General features: G+C 38.1%; 5 protein-coding genes and 1 pseudogene across 8 annotated transcripts; 5 read left to right on the top strand and 1 right to left on the bottom strand.

Annotated features, from left to right (window-relative positions):
* Positions 1-457: 457 nt before the first annotated feature.
* GLY2 (Metallo-hydrolase/oxidoreductase superfamily protein) lies at positions 458-3,306 on the bottom strand. The gene is made up of 7 exons (XM_086236702.1): positions 3,169-3,306; positions 2,925-3,047; positions 2,472-2,633; positions 1,953-2,028; positions 1,490-1,603; positions 1,021-1,197; positions 458-757 (listed from the first exon to the last, which is right to left on the bottom strand). Exons 1-7 carry the CDS (start codon positions 3,213-3,215, stop codon positions 683-685), a joined length of 774 nt encoding a protein of 257 aa, XP_086092828.1. The 5' UTR covers positions 3,216-3,306; the 3' UTR covers positions 458-682.
* Positions 3,307-4,648: 1,342 nt separating this feature from the next.
* On the top strand, positions 4,649-6,530 carry LOC147289706 (large ribosomal subunit protein uL16). Its single transcript, XM_086236401.1, has 4 exons — positions 4,649-4,707; positions 5,224-5,725; positions 5,898-5,979; positions 6,290-6,530. Exons 1-4 carry the CDS (start codon positions 4,698-4,700, stop codon positions 6,371-6,373), a joined length of 678 nt encoding a protein of 225 aa, XP_086092527.1. The 5' UTR covers positions 4,649-4,697; the 3' UTR covers positions 6,374-6,530.
* A 550-nt stretch (positions 6,531-7,080) lies between these two features.
* Positions 7,081-9,791, top strand: LOC147289707 (uncharacterized). The gene is made up of 3 exons (XM_086237086.1): positions 7,081-7,927; positions 8,534-8,806; positions 9,275-9,791. Exons 1-3 carry the CDS (start codon positions 7,406-7,408, stop codon positions 9,542-9,544), a joined length of 1,065 nt encoding a protein of 354 aa, XP_086093212.1. The 5' UTR covers positions 7,081-7,405; the 3' UTR covers positions 9,545-9,791.
* Positions 9,792-11,240: 1,449 nt separating this feature from the next.
* On the top strand, positions 11,241-15,078 carry LOC147289708 (putative inactive receptor kinase At5g58300). 4 transcript variants are annotated; one of them, XM_086235390.1, is made up of 4 exons: positions 11,241-11,556; positions 11,816-11,877; positions 12,761-14,103; positions 14,264-15,078. In XM_086235390.1, the coding sequence occupies exons 3-4, from the start codon at positions 12,813-12,815 to the stop codon at positions 14,878-14,880; spliced, it is 1,908 nt and encodes a 635-aa protein (XP_086091516.1). In that variant the 5' UTR covers positions 11,241-11,556; positions 11,816-11,877; positions 12,761-12,812; the 3' UTR covers positions 14,881-15,078. The 4 variants fall into 4 exon arrangements, with proteins under 4 accessions (XP_086091516.1, XP_086091517.1, XP_086091518.1 ...); XM_086235391.1 differs by having other exon boundaries at positions 11,241-11,495; XM_086235392.1 differs by lacking the exons at positions 11,241-11,556; positions 11,816-11,877 and adding an exon at positions 12,465-12,678.
* Positions 15,079-15,529: 451 nt separating this feature from the next.
* CXXS2 (thioredoxin family protein CXXS2) lies at positions 15,530-17,485 on the top strand. The gene is made up of 5 exons (XM_086237791.1): positions 15,530-15,638; positions 16,156-16,232; positions 16,341-16,466; positions 16,860-16,982; positions 17,212-17,485. Exons 2-5 carry the CDS (start codon positions 16,206-16,208, stop codon positions 17,359-17,361), a joined length of 426 nt encoding a protein of 141 aa, XP_086093917.1. The 5' UTR covers positions 15,530-15,638; positions 16,156-16,205; the 3' UTR covers positions 17,362-17,485.
* Positions 17,486-17,495: 10 nt separating this feature from the next.
* LOC147289710 (low affinity inorganic phosphate transporter 8 pseudogene) lies at positions 17,496-18,942 on the top strand (annotated as a pseudogene).
* Positions 18,943-19,181: the final 239 nt, after the last annotated feature.

Below are 19,181 nucleotides of genomic sequence, written 5' to 3' on the forward strand. Positions count from 1 at the left end.
GATAGTAAAAATACTACGAAAGTTTGATACCATATTAGCCTGGATGACCATACCATGTTAGCATGTTATATTTTAGCAGTAGTTAATGTGCATTTAATATACCAATTATTATTTTTGTTAGTGGCAAAAGCACATGTGTTAAAATATATTTGTAGTATTTCAGAAAATTTTGAAAAATTACATAATCTTTCCGGCTACGTCTCTAAACAAATTAACTCTCACTCTAAAATTAATAAAGACCAGAAATCAAGCTAAGAATTATATTGCCTGCCAATCATGTGGTCGGTTGGTTGTCCAAAATTAACCAAAATCAAGTAAGCAAAACAGCACCAGATTTAAGGCATAAAATGATGAACCCATATTATTGATCACACCGTCCAAAGGAAAATTTTGCATGAGTCTGCTACATGTAGCATATTTATTTGATCACACTTATAAACCACAAAGATGTACTCACTATACAAACAAGTCTCGCCTTTATTACAGATGTCGTCTAGTCGGATATACATGAGGTAAATAGTTTTATTGAATATAGAAACTACAGTACTTGCACTACTATGCACACCAACATTGACATATGTCAGAGACATTCCTGGCTAAACCAACAAGCAACATAAGGGTATTTTCCCTGCATAAGTCTACAAAAAGCAAAGATGGCACACAGCATTATGTAAGTCATCAACTAGCCCTTCCAGTTGTCCTTCCGCTGCCTTATCTCTCGCATAGCGTCAACAGCAGTTTTGCAAACAACCCTCTCCTGTAAAATAAGAAAATCTCAACATCAGGAAGCTGTATGACACAAGGAGGCAATTGAAAGCAAAGCGCACTCCACTTGTCTTGCTAGAATTGGCAAAAACCAAAAGGTGGGAAAACATAGCAAATACCAACTTCTTAGTACGATCGAACCTCAAATTCAATGATAAGCTTGTGCTACATCGGTTTCCATAGGATTTGTTCAGTGTTTTAACTCAATTAGAAACCACTATAAGGTACTAATAAGCTATAGGAGAATAAGTTAACCTGAATCTCTGGTAGATCAACCCGCACAAAAGGGTTTATTTCCAGCTCTTCCTCAATGGTTGAGGGAATCGTGGGGAGACCTGCTTCCCGCTGCTTCTGTGCCCATGCCAACTTCTGCTGCACCTTCACATTGTCTGGTTCAACTGTCAGAGCAAATTGCAAGTTCTTCTCTGTGTACTGGAGCAATACAAGACAAATCGTTATGCTGCCCTAACAGAATGGAAGAGATAAAATACAACATATACAAAAATGATTCAATGCGACAATGCATATGACAAATATTATAAGCTGTGGTAAATAGTGGAATTCAACTGGAGAATACACAACTCAATTTGTCCATGCTCAGGAGAAAGAAATAGATTGTATCCGTGCAAGTACATCAAATTTGCGTCCCACAACCATCTTTATTTAATAATACCCTGTGGTCAAAAAAAAAAAAAAAACATAGCATATCTGAATCTTCTTTTACCTCGTGGCCACAGAAAACTCTTGTTGGCTTTGGCAATGAACCCAATGTAACGCATAGTGATTGATGCATCTGTTCTGCTGTTCCTTCGAAAAATCTCCCACAACCAGCAATAAACTACATATAATGCAGTAACCACAATTAACCACTTTTGACCTTATAATAGACATAAATCAGGGAAATTAACAACTTTAGAGAACCCACTTACAACCCAAAGCTTCCTTATATTACGAAAAAAATTAGGTTTAGTACTCAAAAGTTCAAAACAGTTGACATTATTCCTTAGCAATAAATGTGAAACACACCCACTACATTGTGCAAGACAATAACTCATGTCTCTTGCACAGTGAATTCAGAGAAACTTAGACAAAAACCTGTCAACGAAAACAGGTATCTTAAGAGGTCTTCTAAGATACCAGTTCATTTGTGAATGCAAAGAAAATATAAGCCCCTCCAATCAACTTACCAGTGTGTCTCCAGTGAAAACAGCCGGGTCCTCCTCTTTGCAAGTCACATAATAACTTATGTGACCTCTAGTGTGGCTGGTGAGAGCAAGTCCAGGAGAAGAATATAATTAAAAACATAATATGATGAGATAGACACATAGAAAAGGTTAAATCATCCATTAAATAAAACATCAAGCTTAAAGGACAATAATCTGATGATTGGTTGGGGTCTACGGCTCATTTTGTATTGTCAGGTCTAGATTATAATTCTCTAGCACATTGTGCTATAAAGGATCAAGGGTATCTTAAGTTAAAAGAACTATGAAGCACCCATGCGTAGATCCCAACAAAAGCAGAACTTGAAAGGTATCAAAAAGACGATATGCTGTTGCTCTTTACATATCAGACGGTCCAAAATGAGACAAGGAATTAGTGAAAAGGGACCAACGGTCCAACACACAATATCACGGAGCAGACTTAAGAACATTATGTAATGATGAATGGCACAAATCTGTATGAAAAACGTATTAAAACCATACCAAGGTGTGTGAAGTGACAATATCTGAACATCAGCCCCAAGCAAAATCTTATCGCCATTGTCCACCTTATCAGTGCAGCCCTTCACATTATCAATAGAACCACCATATACCTTAATGCCAGGCACTAACTCCTTTATCTTCTCATTTCCATCAGCGTGATCCCTATCGCAGATAGGCAGAGCAAATTGCTTTAAAACAGAGGCAATTAACTAAGAGTCTGACATATACCCAAGTAAGACACAAACCCCTAATCCTATGTTTTGGTACAAATATATCCAAAACAAATACAATTAAATGTATATACATGTCGTAATTTCATCTTAACATGTTAGGTCATCAGACTGTCAATTAAAACTGTCAATTAGTAAAATCATATCCGAATTTATTAGAATAAACAATGGGTATGGAAATGAGTGATTGAATGGTAAATTGGACGAGGAAGGGTAAGTATACCAGTGGTGGTGAGTGGTGAGAACGAACTTGATTTGAACACCGTGTTCTTGAGCTGCTTTGAAAACCTTGTCAGCCTCACAAGGATCCACAACCGCGGCTTCTTTGGTAGCCTCGTCAATAATTCTGCTTGGACAAAACCCAACAAATAAACACCACAATAATGATAATTAATCATGCTATAAAACCCTAATTGATAAACGATAATCAGAAATTGAGATGAAAAGGGGGAATTTTTTTGGCTCACAGGTATGAGTAGTTGTCTCTGTTTACAGGAACATGATGGATCTTCATTTTCGTTCTGGTGTTTACTGGAATCCTCTACTTTGATTAACTATTCAACGGTCGAGTAGCGAAGCTGCAACTTGAGCTCAAATTTCAGAGTTCCGCAACTTAAGCTTCGCATACGAAACGCATCGTTTTATACATTACGATATTAGATAAATTCAACGGCTTAACAACGTAAGCAGTACGTACTGAATTACGTTTAAGCTGATTTTTCATTTTCTTATTTCTTTTTTGTTGACCAAAAGGTCCAAAACAAAGTCAGCTCTGCCTTTACAACAACAGAATCATTCTTGAATCTTGACAGATGGATCATCCATTCAACTTTTGCAGTACTAAATGACACTAAACCACATTAATTCCACACTAATTGTCAACCAAGTAAGGATTTAACTGTGGTTGTGTTAGATGAGCTTTGGTTTTATTTTGACTTTGGGATGCTTAAGTCCACACTAGTTGTGAACTAACCATGATTAAGCTGTGGCTGAGTTGTATGAGCTTTGACTTATAGATGCCTTAACTCCTTTTCTGTTGGTTTTTTGCAATGGTGCTTAATATTTGTTTGTCAATGTCATTAGCTAAGAGCTTCTTAATTCTTAAGGTAATGGAATGTGCTATTTGCCCTGACACTTTTTCTTATCGGCAAAATTTGTCACGTACATTTGGAAATAAAAGTTAAGAAAAAGTGTTAAAACAATTAGTATTTTCCTTAAGGTAATTTAATCGATATACAAACACAATATAATTAAGGTATAAATATATTTCTTGGCAAAAAAAAAAAAGTATGAATACATTTAGCCAAGGCACAAATGCAATGTAGTCAATGTACAAGTACGGTTTAGTTAGAATATAAACACAATTTAGTCAAGGTATAAATCCAATTTAGTTAAGGTACAAATATAATTTAATTAAGGTACAAACACAACTCAATTAAGGTACAAACACAATTTGTTGCTACAAAAAAGGTACAACCACAATTTAGTCAAATTATGAATGCAATTCAGTAAAAGTATTAGCACAATTAAATCAAAATACGAATACAATTTAATAAAGATATAAATTGTTATTTAGTACAAACGAAAAAAGGGGCCAAATGCCAAAAATAATTGTTTCATAATAAATTTAGGAAGAAAGAAAAGAAGATAGTATTACCACTTATATTCTTTTTTCCGAATATGTCATAAGTTCAAATCTCATATATGTCAATTAATTAATTAAAAAAATCATCTTTTAGATCAGAGGCAGAAAAGAAAAATGTCCGGGCTTTTTAATTGGGCCTTTGTCACAACGTTGTGGACGTCGTACAGGTCTTTTGGGCCTGGTATCACATGCGAGTCCACGACCACCACTAAGGCCCACATTTGGCAATAGGCCTTGAAGCCGCGCATAACCACTACCACGGCACTAACTATAAAACGGACTCCATTAGGGTTTGCCGAGCTTGTTTCATGCGGAAAGCGAAAACCGGTGCAGGGGAATCAGGGGATCGCCATGGGGAGGAGTGAGTGCCTTTTTATCTCTCCATTCTCTTGTTTCCCTTAATTGCCTTCATTTTTCTTCGTCCATTGATGTATTACTCGTATCCATTTGAATTCATATTTCAAGATCTAATCAGTAAATCATTTTATTGTTGTGCGTAGGCGATGCGATATGCTTTTTTTGTTTTGTTTTTGGAATTTGTTTATGTGTGATCTATCTATTTTCTAATGTTAGTTTTGGGTTTTAAACGATCAGAACATGTTAATTAAGATTCTAATTTAATTGTTGGAGTTTGGAAAAGAAAATTCAACATTTCCGTAATCTGGGTTTGAATTGATTCATAGCCGCATGTTGAAATGTTGATTCATTTGTGTGTTACATTTGGAATTTTTTTGTTGATACTATTCTCATGAGCATGGTGTGTGAGAAGTCATTTATTACTTTTCAGGAAGGTGTTAATGTCATTAATTTAGTTTGGGTATTGCATCATATTCATGTTTTGATGATAATTTGGTGAATGCTGGTTATGGTTGTGCAGGACCTGCAAGGTGTTATAGGCAGATTAAGAACAAACCATACCCCAAATCACGATTCTGTCGTGGTGTCCCTGATCCCAAGATCAGAATTTATGATGTTGGAATGAAGAAGAAAGGTGTTGATGAGTTCCCATTCTGCGTTCATCTCGTGAGTTGGGAGAAAGAAAATGTTTCGAGTGAGGCACTTGAGGCAGCTCGGATTGCCTGCAACAAGTACATGACCAAATTTGCTGGGAAGGATGCGTTCCATTTGAGAGTGAGGGTGCATCCATTCCATGTTCTGCGGATCAACAAGATGCTTTCATGTGCTGGGGCTGATAGGCTCCAGACTGGAATGAGGGGTGCATTTGGGAAGCCCCTAGGAACATGTGCACGAGTTGCTATTGGGCAGGTCCTCCTTTCTGTTCGCTGTAGGGATAGCAACAGTCAACACGCTCAGGAGGCCCTCCGCCGTGCAAAGTTCAAGTTTCCTGGTCGCCAAAAGATTATTGTTAGCAGGAAGTGGTATGCTTTTGTGTTATTGTGAATCTTAATTATGTGGCATACAAATTCAAATTTTGATGCAATGTGTTTGTTTATAGATGGCATGCCACTTATATGGAAAATTTGTTATGAGTATGCTTTCATTTTTCATCGGTAATGCTTATTGTCATTGTAATATTTGCCTTTCCTTCAGGGGATTCACCAAGTTCAACCGTACCGACTATCTGAAGTACAAGTCTGAGAACAAAATCATGCGAGATGGTGTTAATGCTAAGGTAATAATGCTCAAGTTGCATGCAAACAGATAATGGGATCAAAGCCTGTTTACACTTTGATAATGTTTCTCCCTGAAAGCTCTTTTACATTATTTGTGCTTTCAATACTTCCATCAGTTCCATGCTATTATTTTGTTACATTAGCAAATGAAAATAGAGAGGGATGGTTATATGTGTGTTGTAGCAATCTGCTCCATCAAAGTTTGTTATGTACCTAGGGTCCATTAAAGGTTGAATGTTTACGCTAGGCTTGGATTTGGCCTTATCAGTGGCCCTCCTAACTAATGATGTATATTATTTGATTGTGCAGCTTCTCGGGTGTCATGGTCCTTTGGCTAACCGTCAACCTGGAAAAGCTTTCCTGTCTGAACCTGCTTCTGCTTTAAGCCATTGATTCTCGAAAAATTATGGTGCTTTTGTCATAGTACTTATGCAAAACTCATGTTGAGTTTATGTTTTTCGTGTTCATCTATTTTCTGTCAAAACTGTTTTTGAGCTGTCATTGTGAGGTAACGCGGGCTAGATTAATATTAAGCTGCAATTTTTTTTCATTGGATGAAATGTGTTTTGTCTATTCTCTTGAATGATCTCCTAAATAATTAGCATGCTTGATTAAATTAAGTGTATCGTCAACATTGGAATCTTGCCCTTGGCTTGTGTGTGCTATTGATGTTTCCTATATAGTATGTACAAATAGAGTTTACTTGTTACTCTTCACTGAATTAATAAAATAATTACTTCAACTTAACAAAACATGAAAGATTGAAAGGTAACTCTGTTGGTAAAGTAACCTTGTAGCTAATTTTGGTTGCAGAAGTGTCATGGACAACATACCATAAATTTGAATTCATGACTCTCTATCGGACATAGCATCCCTAAGCAATTGTGTTGGGGTTTTAAAAGCTTGGTCCCTCATAATAGTGGGTGGTGGGTTTTATGAAATAACATGGACCTTTGAATCCAGCTCAAAATAGCCCATTTGCTTTTCACATTGGGTTTTATATACAATTTTTTTTTTTTTTTTCAAACAAAAATAAAGTTACAATTTTTTTGCTGTTGGCAACTGGCAAATCATTTCCTTGTTTCCAATTTCCAATCCATAGTAAACAACCGTTATTAACTAGAAGCAAATGAGCTTAGCGAAGTAAAACCAAAGTCTGGTTGAAAGAAGAAGGAATCCATGGCGGCACTGCTTGCTTGAGATCTTAATCTTATGAGTTTTGAGTGGAGAGAGAGAGAGAGAGAGAGAGGAAACAAAATACTCAAAATATTTAATTTAATAAAGTGGGAAATGTGGGCAGGTGAGAGAAAGCAACAGCATCAGCATCAGCGTTCATTCTGAGCTTGTGTTGTGCATTTGGTGAAGCAGAAGCTGATTCTAAATCCAAAATCAAACCCCCAAATCACTTTCTCACGCACAAATCAAATGTCAAAACCCTCGTCTCGGATCATCCAAGGTCTGCTTAGATTTCACCACAATCAAATCCCAAAACCCTCGTCCCCAACCACCTACACCTCTCCGCTCACCAGGTCCAGTCGGACCTACCACTCCAACTCCAATGGGTCTCTTCCTCAATTCCCCTCTCACCCAAAACCGGGCGGCAGCGGCAGCTCATTCGGGTCGGGTCTCGGACTCGGACCCGGACCCGGCCTCAGGTTCTTCTCCTTCAGGCCCTCGGATTTCAGCAAAGTCAATGCCAAGAAGGTGTGGGACAAGCCCCTCGCCGCAGCCTCCTCGGCTTTGTCGCGGTACCAGGAGGCCATAGGGTTGCAGATTGAGGCGTTCTGGAAGAGGAACAATCTGGTGCTCTTGGGAATTGGAGGAGTGCTGGTGTGTGCTCTGCTATGGAGGCTCATGTTTGGGATTGCTAGCACCTTCATTGGCCTCTCTGAAGGCATGGCCAAGTATGGCTTTCTCGCCTTGTCTTCTGCCATTGTTGCCTTTGCAGTAAGCTCCCAAAAACCCTTAGCTTAATAATGATAGTGACCTTCATTGTTCTGTAAATTGAAATTGAAAAACATGCTTGTACTGCAGTGCATTGTACTTGTGGAAGAAGAAAGCAGAATTGGTTGTCATTGTCATGTTTAACAAGCAAAATGAATTTCCTTTTTTCTTTCTCCCTGTTTACCTGCTCAGCAAAATCTATATGTTATTTTAGTTTTTCATGCAATAACATACAGCAGCTGAAAATGTACAATGAAACTATAGTTTTACAAGCTCTAGTGGTGATTTAGAAGGGGTGTCGACTTGTTGAAACAGTTTGGCCTCTAGGTCACTTAATGCAGTGACCTAGATGTGGTGACTGAGTGACGTCTTATTGAGATGAATGAGTGATGTCTTATTGACCCTATCATTGCACTTTGAATCTAACAATTTCAGACTACCTTCCAATGGATTCATGTTTTACCATTATTGGGGTCTATCTATAGGATGGTAGGACTTGAAATCTTGATATTTCTTTTCCAGTGTATGTGATTGCCTGTTGCTGGACAATCTTGCTTTACTTTATAGATTATCATTTGAGAGTTATGTGCTTTTTTTTCTACCTCTTAGGGCCTTCATATCCGTTCAAGATTCACAATCAATCCTGATAAAGTTTATAGGATTGCCATGAGAAAGCTTAATACGTCTGCTGGGATTCTGGAGGTTATGGGTGCCCCTCTCTCAGGATCAGATCTAAGAGCCTTTGTGATGTCTGGAGGTGGGGTTACACTTAAGAAATTCAAGCCAAGTTTTAGGAGCAAGCGGTGTTTCCTCATTTTTCCAGTACGAGGTTCCGAGAGAAAGGGTCTGGTCAGTGTTGAAGTAAAGAAGAAAAAAGGCCAGGTTTGTGTTTGTGCTATTCTGGCTGCTCTTAATTGTTTTCCCTTCTAATGAGGCCATGTACCTTTAAGTTCTTCATAAGCATGTGTTTCATTTCTATTTTCGTCCTTAATCTCTTCTTTTAATACCAAATAGAAGTTCAAACTAAACTAATTTCATGCCCTGGTTGATAGTGTGGAGAAAATGTACATTGCTAGAATGTTATCTTGGTGAACTTATGCTGCAGTGTTTGTATCTACTACTGTGATTCTTCTGGTAAAAGTCTCCTCATTAAACCACAGCTTGTCTGCCTCTCAAGTGGAGCAGATTGAGTACATGCTCTGTGCCCACGGCTAATTAGTTGATGCTACATTAATTAGTTAGTAGATGGACTGTTGAAATCCTATATGATTTTGGTTGTTTTGACTTGAGGGGTACTTGGATGGTCTATTTGTTCTCATTTAAGCATTTGGGTGTCATCTTCTTATGCAGTATGATATGAAACTACTGGCAGTTGACATTCCCATGGCATCAGGACCTGACCAGCGATTATTCCTGATTGGGGATGAAGAAGAATACAAAGTTGGTGGTGGACTAATATCTGAGCTGAGAGATCCTGTTGTGAAAGCAATGGCTGCAGCCAAGGAATTTGATAATCTTGATCAGATTGAAGAAGAGGAAGATGCTGAAAGAGAACTTCTGGAGGCAGAAAGAAAGCACCGCGAAGAAATTGAGAAGCTTGAAAAAACTGGGTCACAGTGATTGTTTCTCTAGATTTTGTTCCTGCCCTTTCCATTCTCTTCTGTTTTGTTTTGTTTTGATACAGGAGTTTGTAAATAATGTGCGAGTATTTAATCATCATCTCAGATTCTTTGTACTGCCCAGAATTGTTTTGCAGAGTTGAGTTTTACAGGGTTTTAATTACCTTGTACTGCAAATAGCCAACTTTGGAATTTCAAAGTTAAAATCCCCCTACGGAGGCAAATAAAGATAACAGTTGAACCAACAAGCATGGCTTGATTCTTAGTTCCTCTGGTTTGTAATGTTCACCCTTTTGAGAAAAATATGCTTTGGGACCTCAAATTGTTATTAATGTTGATACCAGCAATTTCCGAAATTTGCGTTCTTTGTTCTTTATTCGTCAAGCTAATGTAGACAAGTTTTGGTATCATACCAACTTTGACCCTGAAATGTTTTATTGATTGTTTTTAGATGTGTTCTAAGGGTAAAAGCCCCCCTCATCTGAATTCTGCACAGACTTTCAGATCTTCATCACTATTGGGGGTAAAACAGGTGCGGAATCCTGGTAGAGGAAATAAACTTTCATGTCACAGGTACATAAATCCATTATCATGCGACTTAGGTTGTAATGAGAGAGATGGGTACAAAGAGTGCATACACTCATGACACTCATGAATCATGATAGAGATTGATGAACAACCCTACATGTGTCCTTAAAACTCCTAGGGCACGATCACTTGCCTAACATCACCATTATGTCACATTGGAAGGACATCCAATGCATGCCAACAGCCAACTACCATGGCTTTTTCATGGATGGCTGATCATAAGGTTTAGTGATACTCACACACGAGAGTATGAGTTTAAATACTACCTTTCCTCTACCATCATTGTCAGTTTCAGATCCTTTACCAGTTCGTCCTATTGGAGCTCTGAGAGGTCCTAGTCCTTAATTCATTAGCTGTACTCGTACTCAAGTTGTTGGGAATGACCAACTCTGTGGGACAATATGCCCGATGCCTGCATCTACAAAGATTCATTAACTAAATATTAATAGCAACTAATGACCCTACCATGTGAGATGAAGAATTTTCATTAGGTATGGCATAATTAATAGTTTTGATGTTGAGTTTAAAGTCAAAGCCAGGGATGATTATGCTTAATGACAATTCTTTATGTGAATCCATTATTATGCATAATGACATTCCTGGTTTTGAAAAACTCGACTTCATTACAATTTACAACGCATGCAACAGCGTTGCCCTCTCCTTACTATTAGGAATGTTCCTACCTCTGATACTATGATAGCAGTCCATGGGGGCTAACTCAACCCCAAAAGCATGCTCAAGAGGTGAGGATAGCCCAAGACTAACAGCTCAGCAAAGTAGTTCCTTAGCGACGTGGAACAACAACTATAGTATACAGTGGGTTTATACAATATTTTCTTCTTTATGACTTGAGTGAAACATGCTTTCATGGAGATGGAGACTTTGAATGCTATTTCCCCATGGCATAGTTTCTTTTCCTTTTTAAACATGAGACAGCATTAATGCAGTACTAGCTTTTTTGGTTGTGAAATGAAAGGCTGTGATTGCAATAATTTGCCGACGTTTCTGTTGAGAGAAGAACGACCTCTATTCAATTATTCTTTTAATTCAATAATTATTTTTATTTATTTATTCTTTTGGATTTCCAACCTGATATTTTAGCTCATAACTCCCATAATGCAAATCAGTAATTACCAATTGATGTGAAACTTCCGTTTCTACATCAAATATGGCATGACAGTTGACACACTTGGGGAAACAATATGTCCCGTTTCCTTCAAATTCTAAGCTCCCTTTGGTTACTCCTGAAAGAGTGAGTGCACAAACTTGGAGGATCAGTCATCATTCTGAAGGTGGAAAATCACTGGTGTCTCAGTCTCTTCAACCTCTTAGACTTGCCAAATTTCGCATAGCATGATTACCAAGTACGAAAGAAGTCCGTGACACATTGCTAATATTCTCATTCTCCCTCATCATCACTTGCAGGTGCAACAAACTCTGTGATAATTTTCTTTCTAGATAGCCCTTTTCTCTTAGCCTCTTGGAATTCAATCTCAGATGGAAGTTCTTTTTTCACATTATCAATGTTATGCAGCATAGCAAATTCAAGAGAATAAATAAAACTAAGGCTTTAAGTCTGAAGTTAATTTCCATAGTGTTTTGTTATGAATCAATGTATTTGCATTTCCGTTAATTGATATAATTCTGGAATTGGTCCTTACGGAGTTCATATTTGTGTTCACAGATCTGCAAGAACTCTTGGCTTAAAAAGCATGAATAATATATAGAAGTAAAATCTGTCATCAGGTAATTCTCTGTGTCCTTCTCACTTAATTTACTCTTTGCAATTTCTTTTCCAGTGGGGAAATCTGTATCATGTTTTTCTTACCAGTAAATCAGCAAGTCATAGTTTTGTTGACATGTTTAACATGCTTATTTTTGAGTTGTCTAGCAATGAAATGGGTGGTTTTGTACAACCATCACCATGTGTGTCTTGGTTTTTATTTCCTATTAGCTTCCATCTTGTCTCATTTTACAAACAACAATACATGGCAACTAAATCATGTGTAATTTCACTAATTTTGCACAATCCTATGAAAATCTTGTAGCATAAATAACCTTCTTCTTTTACAGAACAGAGAATTGAACTTTAGCTTTTTCTTTATGAATACTTACTTTTTCTTGGATTCTTTACATTTGCTTTGTATATTGATTACTTTTTCCACTTGTTTTCAAACTTTTATAAGTGCTCAATTTTTGTAGAGGGACAAAGTTCAGCTAATTTTTGGTGACTAAGCTCTCCTTTCTTCTTTTGGCTTTTCTTTATTCTTTTTCTTTTTGGTAAAGAAAGCGCATTCTGCTTTTCCAAGTAGGTTTTCTTTATTTACATGCCGAGTTGGTTTTCTTTATTACCTTTATTCTTTTTTGTTTTATCTCTTTTTATTTTTTGGTAAGGTGTTTGTGTTTTATCTACTACACCTTCTCTCTAGCACTACACTTCCAAAGAGATCAGACATGATCAATTCTCTGGACTTTCACATACTCATGCTTGAGTGGTTCTTTGCCACTCTTTTGAGCAAACAGTATGACACCATTTTCCCTTGAAAGGTATTCAAATCTTCCCAGCAATCCTTATCCCACTTGCATGATTAACTAACTTTGTCTTCTTGGTTTTTCTTAATTGTACCAGGAGAAAAATCAGACCCCCATAATTGAATTATTTCCAATCTGAGCAGATAACCATGAAGCTCCAATCCTCCATTGCTGCAGTACTTATCTTCATTTTTCCTATACTGCCTTTCATCTCCTCAGTTGTAGCTGACCTGAACTCTGAAAGACAAGCCCTCCTTGACTTTTCTGCCACTGTAGCCCATACCCAAAAACTCAACTGGAATGCTGCTACACCAGTTTGCACCTCATGGATTGGAATCACTTGCAATCTAGACAAAAGTAGTGTGATTGGTATCCATCTTCCAGGTATGGAACTCATTGGCTCAATCCCAGCCAACAGTATAGGAAAGCTTGATGCTCTTAGAGTCCTGAGCCTCCACTCCAATTTCCTATATGAAAGTCTGCCTTCTGATATTCTGTCCATTCCTTCCTTGGAATACCTTTACCTTCAATACAATAACTTCTCTGGTGCCCTTCCTGCCTCTCTGTCCCCCAACCTTATTGTATTAGACTTCTCCTTTAACTCATTTTCTGGAAACATTCCAACCACAATTCAGAATCTGACAAGGCTCACTGCATTGAGCCTCCAAAACAATTCCATCTCTGGAGCCATCCCCAATCTGAACTTCTCAGGGCTGAAGCTTTTGAATTTGAGCTATAACAACTTGAATGGCTCAATCCCATATTCCCTCCAAAAATACCCCAATTCTTCGTTTATTGGGAATTCTCAATTATGTGGAGCACCTCTCATTCGTTGTTCTAAAACCTCCTCTCCACCTTCTCCTTCCTCCACTTACTTGCCACCCTCACCAACAATCCCCAAAAGTCAAAAGGCTGCATCCCCCATCAAAAAACTTAGCCCAGGTTCTGTTCTTGCTGTGGCAATTGGGGCCTCTGCAGTGTTCTTTCTTTTAGTCCTGATGATCCTCATATGCTGTTTGAAGAGGACTAGAAAAGAAGGTATGTTGAAAGGGAAGGCATCTGGTGATGGGAAGAGTGAGAAGCCTGTGGATTTTGGGAGTGGAGTGCAAGAGGCAGAGAAGAACAAACTGTCCTTCTTTGAAGGATGCTATTATAATTTTGATCTTGAGGATCTACTGAGGGCATCAGCTGAAGTTCTTGGTAAGGGAAGTTATGGGACAACCTATAAAGCTGTTTTGGATGAGGAAACAACAGTTGTAGTGAAAAGACTGAAGGAAGTTATGGTGGGTAAGAGAGAGTTTGAGCTGCATATGGAGGTTGTGGAGAGGGTTGGGAAGCACCCAAATATTGTGCCGCCTCGCGCTTATTATTATTCCAAGGATGAGAAGCTTTTGGTTTACAACTACCTGCCAGCCGGAAGCTTGTTTGTGCACTTACATGGTATGCCTCTTTCACCATAGTATATAATATTCCGAATCTCTCCACACATTGCCAATTAGTTTTGAATTGGATACTCATAACTTTAACAGTCTTATAATCAGCTATAACTGGTAATGATTCTATGATTTTGCCCCCTTTTCTTGTTTCAATGCATTTATAGGGAGCAGAGATGCTGGAAGGCCCCCACTGGACTGGGATTCAAGAGTAAAGATCTCCCTTGGAATTGCCAGGGGAATTGCCCACATTCACATTGAGGGTGGCACCAAATGCTTCCATGGCAACATAAAATCCACAAATGTCCTCCTCACTCAAGACCTTGAGGCTTGCATCTCTGATGTTGGGTTGAGTCCTCTAATGAACTTCCCTTTAACCATGTCAAGAGCCACTGGATATCGTGCTCCAGAGGCAACTGACATCCGAAAAATCACTCAAAAATCTGATGTTTACAGCTTTGGTGTGCTGCTCCTTGAGATGCTGACAGGCAAATCCACACTTCAATATCCGGGGCATGATAGCATGGTCGATCTCCCAAGGTGGGTGAAGTCTGTTGTCCGCGAGGAGTGGACAGCTGAGGTTTTTGATGTGGAGCTGCTTAGACAGCAACACATTGAAGAAGAGATGGTGCAGATGCTTCAGATTGCACTGGCATGTGTATCGAAGTTGCCCGAGGCACGCCCCAAAATGGATGAAATTGTTAGAATGATAGAGGAACTTGGGCAGTCAGACTCGAAAACTAGGCCATCCTCTGAGTCTGAGTTTGATGTGCAAACCCCATGAAAGCTTTAGCTAGTACTTCTTTTGTTTTTGGAATGCAAATGCAAGCTTCTAATATGCATAATTGCATATTTGCTTATGCCTACATGGTTAGGCATTCCTGGTCTTGTGCATGCATGCAATTTGGGAATAATTAATGTCCAATGCTCTTGTTTTAGGTTGACTTGTCTTAATGTAGAGTCAAATGATGACTTGATATTGCGTCCTAGAAGGGGTGAATAAGTTACAACCAATTTTTCTCGAAGCAATTGTTAACACATATAGAATTAATATTTTTTATAATGGGACGCAAGTCTAATCCAAGTATTTCCACCGTTGATAATTAAACCATCACATAAACGGTTAGTTAGGAATGCAAAAATTCGATTGTTAAGGCTTACAAGTTACAACTCATATTTTCATTGGTAAACTCGAAAATTGGCCAATAGAAGTAAAAATTACTCGTTTTTTTGGTTGATTCTGAAAAAAACAAACTAAAGAGCAAGTTGAGCAACTAACATAAAAAATATTAGTCATTTTAACTTTAATCCAATACCTCATTCTTTACTCATAATTACATTTATTAATATGGCATGGCAAGCTAGCTCGTTGTCCTTCTCACATATATTCTCCTATTTTTCAAGAATCAACGTCCACAAATTTTTGTTTTTGTTTTTTTTCATCTCTCTTTCTTCCATAACCTTTTATACCAATTTCTGGGTTTTATTCTTCCTTGTTGCGAATCAGGCTTTGACCATGAAGGATTTTAAAGGTTGTCAAAGGTAAATCTTCTAATCTAAACCGTCTCTTTGTTTACATAATGGTGGTGATCATCTTGATTTGCTTTTAGATCAAACTTTTGTCTGCACCATCTTTCTTCTTCATATTTTGATTGTTTGTTTGATGTGTAATTAATATAATTTGATATAATTAAGAAACATATGTCAACCGCAACATCTTCCCACAAAATGGGGGTGAATTTGTTCATGGGATCAGAACCAATTTAGTTAAGAGGTTTATTACCATATTTTTCAAGGGTCTCATTGAAACTCCTTTATGTTTTACTTAGCCTTGTATTTTCTATCTTAATTTAAAATCTTCAATTCGAAAAATGGGGCTATCAATATTTTTTTACTCTCATTTTCATATGCTAACAGCTTTTGCCTTGTATATTTTCATGGAGGAAACTTTTAGTTATTACTATCCAAAGTGTATATATCGCTGAATCAAAAAACACGCAATAACTGGTCACAATTGTATAGTTTGGTTACCTGACTTGGTTTTTTTTCTTTTTCTTAGATGTTTCCAGTTAGAGTAAATCGATTCCCAGGTTTATCTGTGCACACTCAATGGGAGGTTGTTGTTCTATGACATTGGTAAGTCTCTTTGAACACAGAGAATAATTTAAAAGTTTCCTCATCGGCCGCTGAGATAAATGACCTTTTGCTGCATATTCATCTGAGGTAATACATGATTTCTTGCAGTTTTACGGAAATGATAGTGATGAGGTTCAGCAAGAGACTGCTCTTGCCACTGGAAATGTGCACTATATAAGGACCATGGAAAGCTGGGAGGCCAAGTTGTCAGAATCAATCAAGGATGGCAAGATTGTAAGTTTGTAGTGCACTTTCTTAAAATATATATGAACCTTCTTATCATATGGAACTAGCTACAGTATGCTATATACAGAACAGAACCCCCCAGAAAAACCAGTCAGTTCTTCAAATTGGTATTCATTAACAAAATCATCAACTACATTACAAGTTTTTTCTTTTTTAGCTAATTATTCTTTGAGCCAAGGGGTTTACAGTGTCAAGACTACTATTGGTACAAAGATTTCTTTCTTGCTATCTTTTCTATACAAAATCCAACTAGCTATATGCAGCAGAAGTTGGACTTGCAAGTGATGATGTGCAATACTAAGGATTTAAAGCTACATATCTTCTTCTCAAAGTTTCACATGTTTCTCTCATAAGATCTTCTCTGTCAAACTGTCCCGACAGGTTATTATTAATTTCAGTGCATCATGGTGTGGTCCTTGTAGAATAATTGCACCAGCCTACAGTGAGCTTGCCGATAAATATTCTTCAATTGTATTTCTAACCTTGGATGTTGATGACCTCACTGTAAGTACGAAATTTTATTTATTTATCATAATTTGATATGCTACAGAAGTATAGAAATGCAGACGAAAATGTGGTTTTCCTAGTCTTTAATCTGATCCAAATGCAATGGTACTTAAATTTACAGTAGATAATGCTGTCTGATATATCAGAGTTGACATACAAGTCCAGATACATGTAACTTGTTCAATCAATCTCTTAATATATGAGGCATTTTTTTCTGGGGGTGCAGGAGTTGAGCACATCATGGGATATAAAGGCCACTCCAACATTTGTTTTTCTTAAAGATGGAAGACAGGTGGACAAACTTGTTGGAGGCAACAAGCCAGAGCTCCAGAAGAAGACAGCTGCTGTGGCTCAGTTAGCAACCCAAGTCTCATAATTGACTCTTTTGTGATGACCATTTCTTTTTTTCATTGGGATATTCTCAGGAACATCAATCTGACCTCAACATGTAAAATGATGTCCATACTAACTGGTTATCATTATATAGTCATATCATCATATCTGAGAACTATGAGACCTTATATGTGTGCCAAAGTTGTAGAGACAGAAGCAATGGTTTTCAAAGAAAAGATATTCAATAATCAATATCTGTTTGTTGCTTATAAGGTTAGTGAAGATAAAAGAAAAACAAAAGTTGGGAACTCGGTAGGGTGTCCCGGCACTTTGTAATACATGGTTGCAGGAGCTAAAGGGAACTGAATGCTAAAGTCCAAATACACAACTCTAGCACACAGAAATTTGGACAGACAGAGACAAACTCAGATAAAAGTCAATATCAAATTCAATCAGAAGCCCTAAACAATGGAAAGAAAAAACACATTCAGAATAAAGTCAACACCATTTTTAATAATATTTATAAGGGAAACATGAAGAAACAACAATCTATACAACCAAATGCATTTATTGTTTGTTAAACTTGCTCAAACTATACATGCATCAGTTCAGCTTTGACAATTGTACATGGCCTCCTAAAAGTGAACCCATACATTGATCTTAATAAACAGGAAGAGACAGGAACAAACAGAGAGAAAGAAAACAAAACTTGTCCTTGTCCACAGGTCTGGCAATGACAACCGAGCCAAGCCAAATAAAATTCCCAGATATTCAATATTGATGTCCTCTAGGTACTAATCAAACAAGGTAGTCGTTAGTCACAATGAGTATTTCTTGAAAAACATAGGAATATCTGTCAAAATTCCAAACACAACAGAGGAACCTCCGCCCCCTTGAACTTGTTAAATTATCACTCAATTCCTTGGCGAACACTTCCCGCCTTCCCGGGTTCTTTGATCAGTCAGTCTCCCGTGGAGAACTACTTACTCCAGCCATGGCAGACGTTAAAGAATCCATGTTTTCATCTCTTGACAATGCCAAGACCCAACTCTACCATTACAAGGCAATTGTCATTGCTGGTATGGGATTTTTTACTGATGCCTATGACCTTTTCTGCATCACCGCTGTTACGAAGCTTATAGGCCGCCTATACTACTACAACCCCTCTACAAACAGTCCTGGGACTCTACCTACAAATATCAACAATGCCATAAGTGGGGTTGCCTTGTTTGGCACCCTAGCAGGGCAACTCTTCTTTGGCTGGCTTGGAGATAAACTTGGCAGGAAAAAAGTTTATGGAATCACCTTAGTCACTATGGTGGGGTGTGCTCTGGCCTCTGGCCTTTCCTTTGGTTCCACTTCAAAAAGTGTAGTCACAACTCTCTGTTTCTTCCGATTTTGGCTCGGGTTTGGGATTGGAGGGGACTATCCCCTCTCAGCTGTGATCATGTCCGAATATGCCAGCCAAAAAACCAGAGGTGGGTCCATTGCTGCTGTGTTTGCAATGCAAGAAATTGGGATATTGGTTGCAGGAGCTGTGGCCATGATTGTATCCAAGGCATTCTTAGTAGCCTACCCAGCTGATGACTTTGACACCAATGCTGTGCTCTCAACTCAGCCGTAAGGCGATTTTGTGTGGCGGATTGTGCTCATGTTCGGGGCTATCCCAGCGGCCCTGACCTTTTATTGGCGGCTCAAAATGCCTGAAACTGCAAGATACACTGCCTTAGTTCAAGGAGACTATGAAAAAGCTGCTGCAGACATGGCCAAAGTCCTTGAAAAGGACATACCTGTTGGAGACCAATCTGGGCCATCTGGCCCCAAAGTCCATGTTGATCCCAATTCTTCATATGGGTTATTCTC

This window comes from Dryas octopetala, chromosome 3 (genome assembly GCF_963921425.1).
Source record: "Dryas octopetala chromosome 3, drDryOcto1.1, whole genome shotgun sequence".
Taxonomy (NCBI): domain Eukaryota; kingdom Viridiplantae; phylum Streptophyta; class Magnoliopsida; order Rosales; family Rosaceae; genus Dryas; species Dryas octopetala.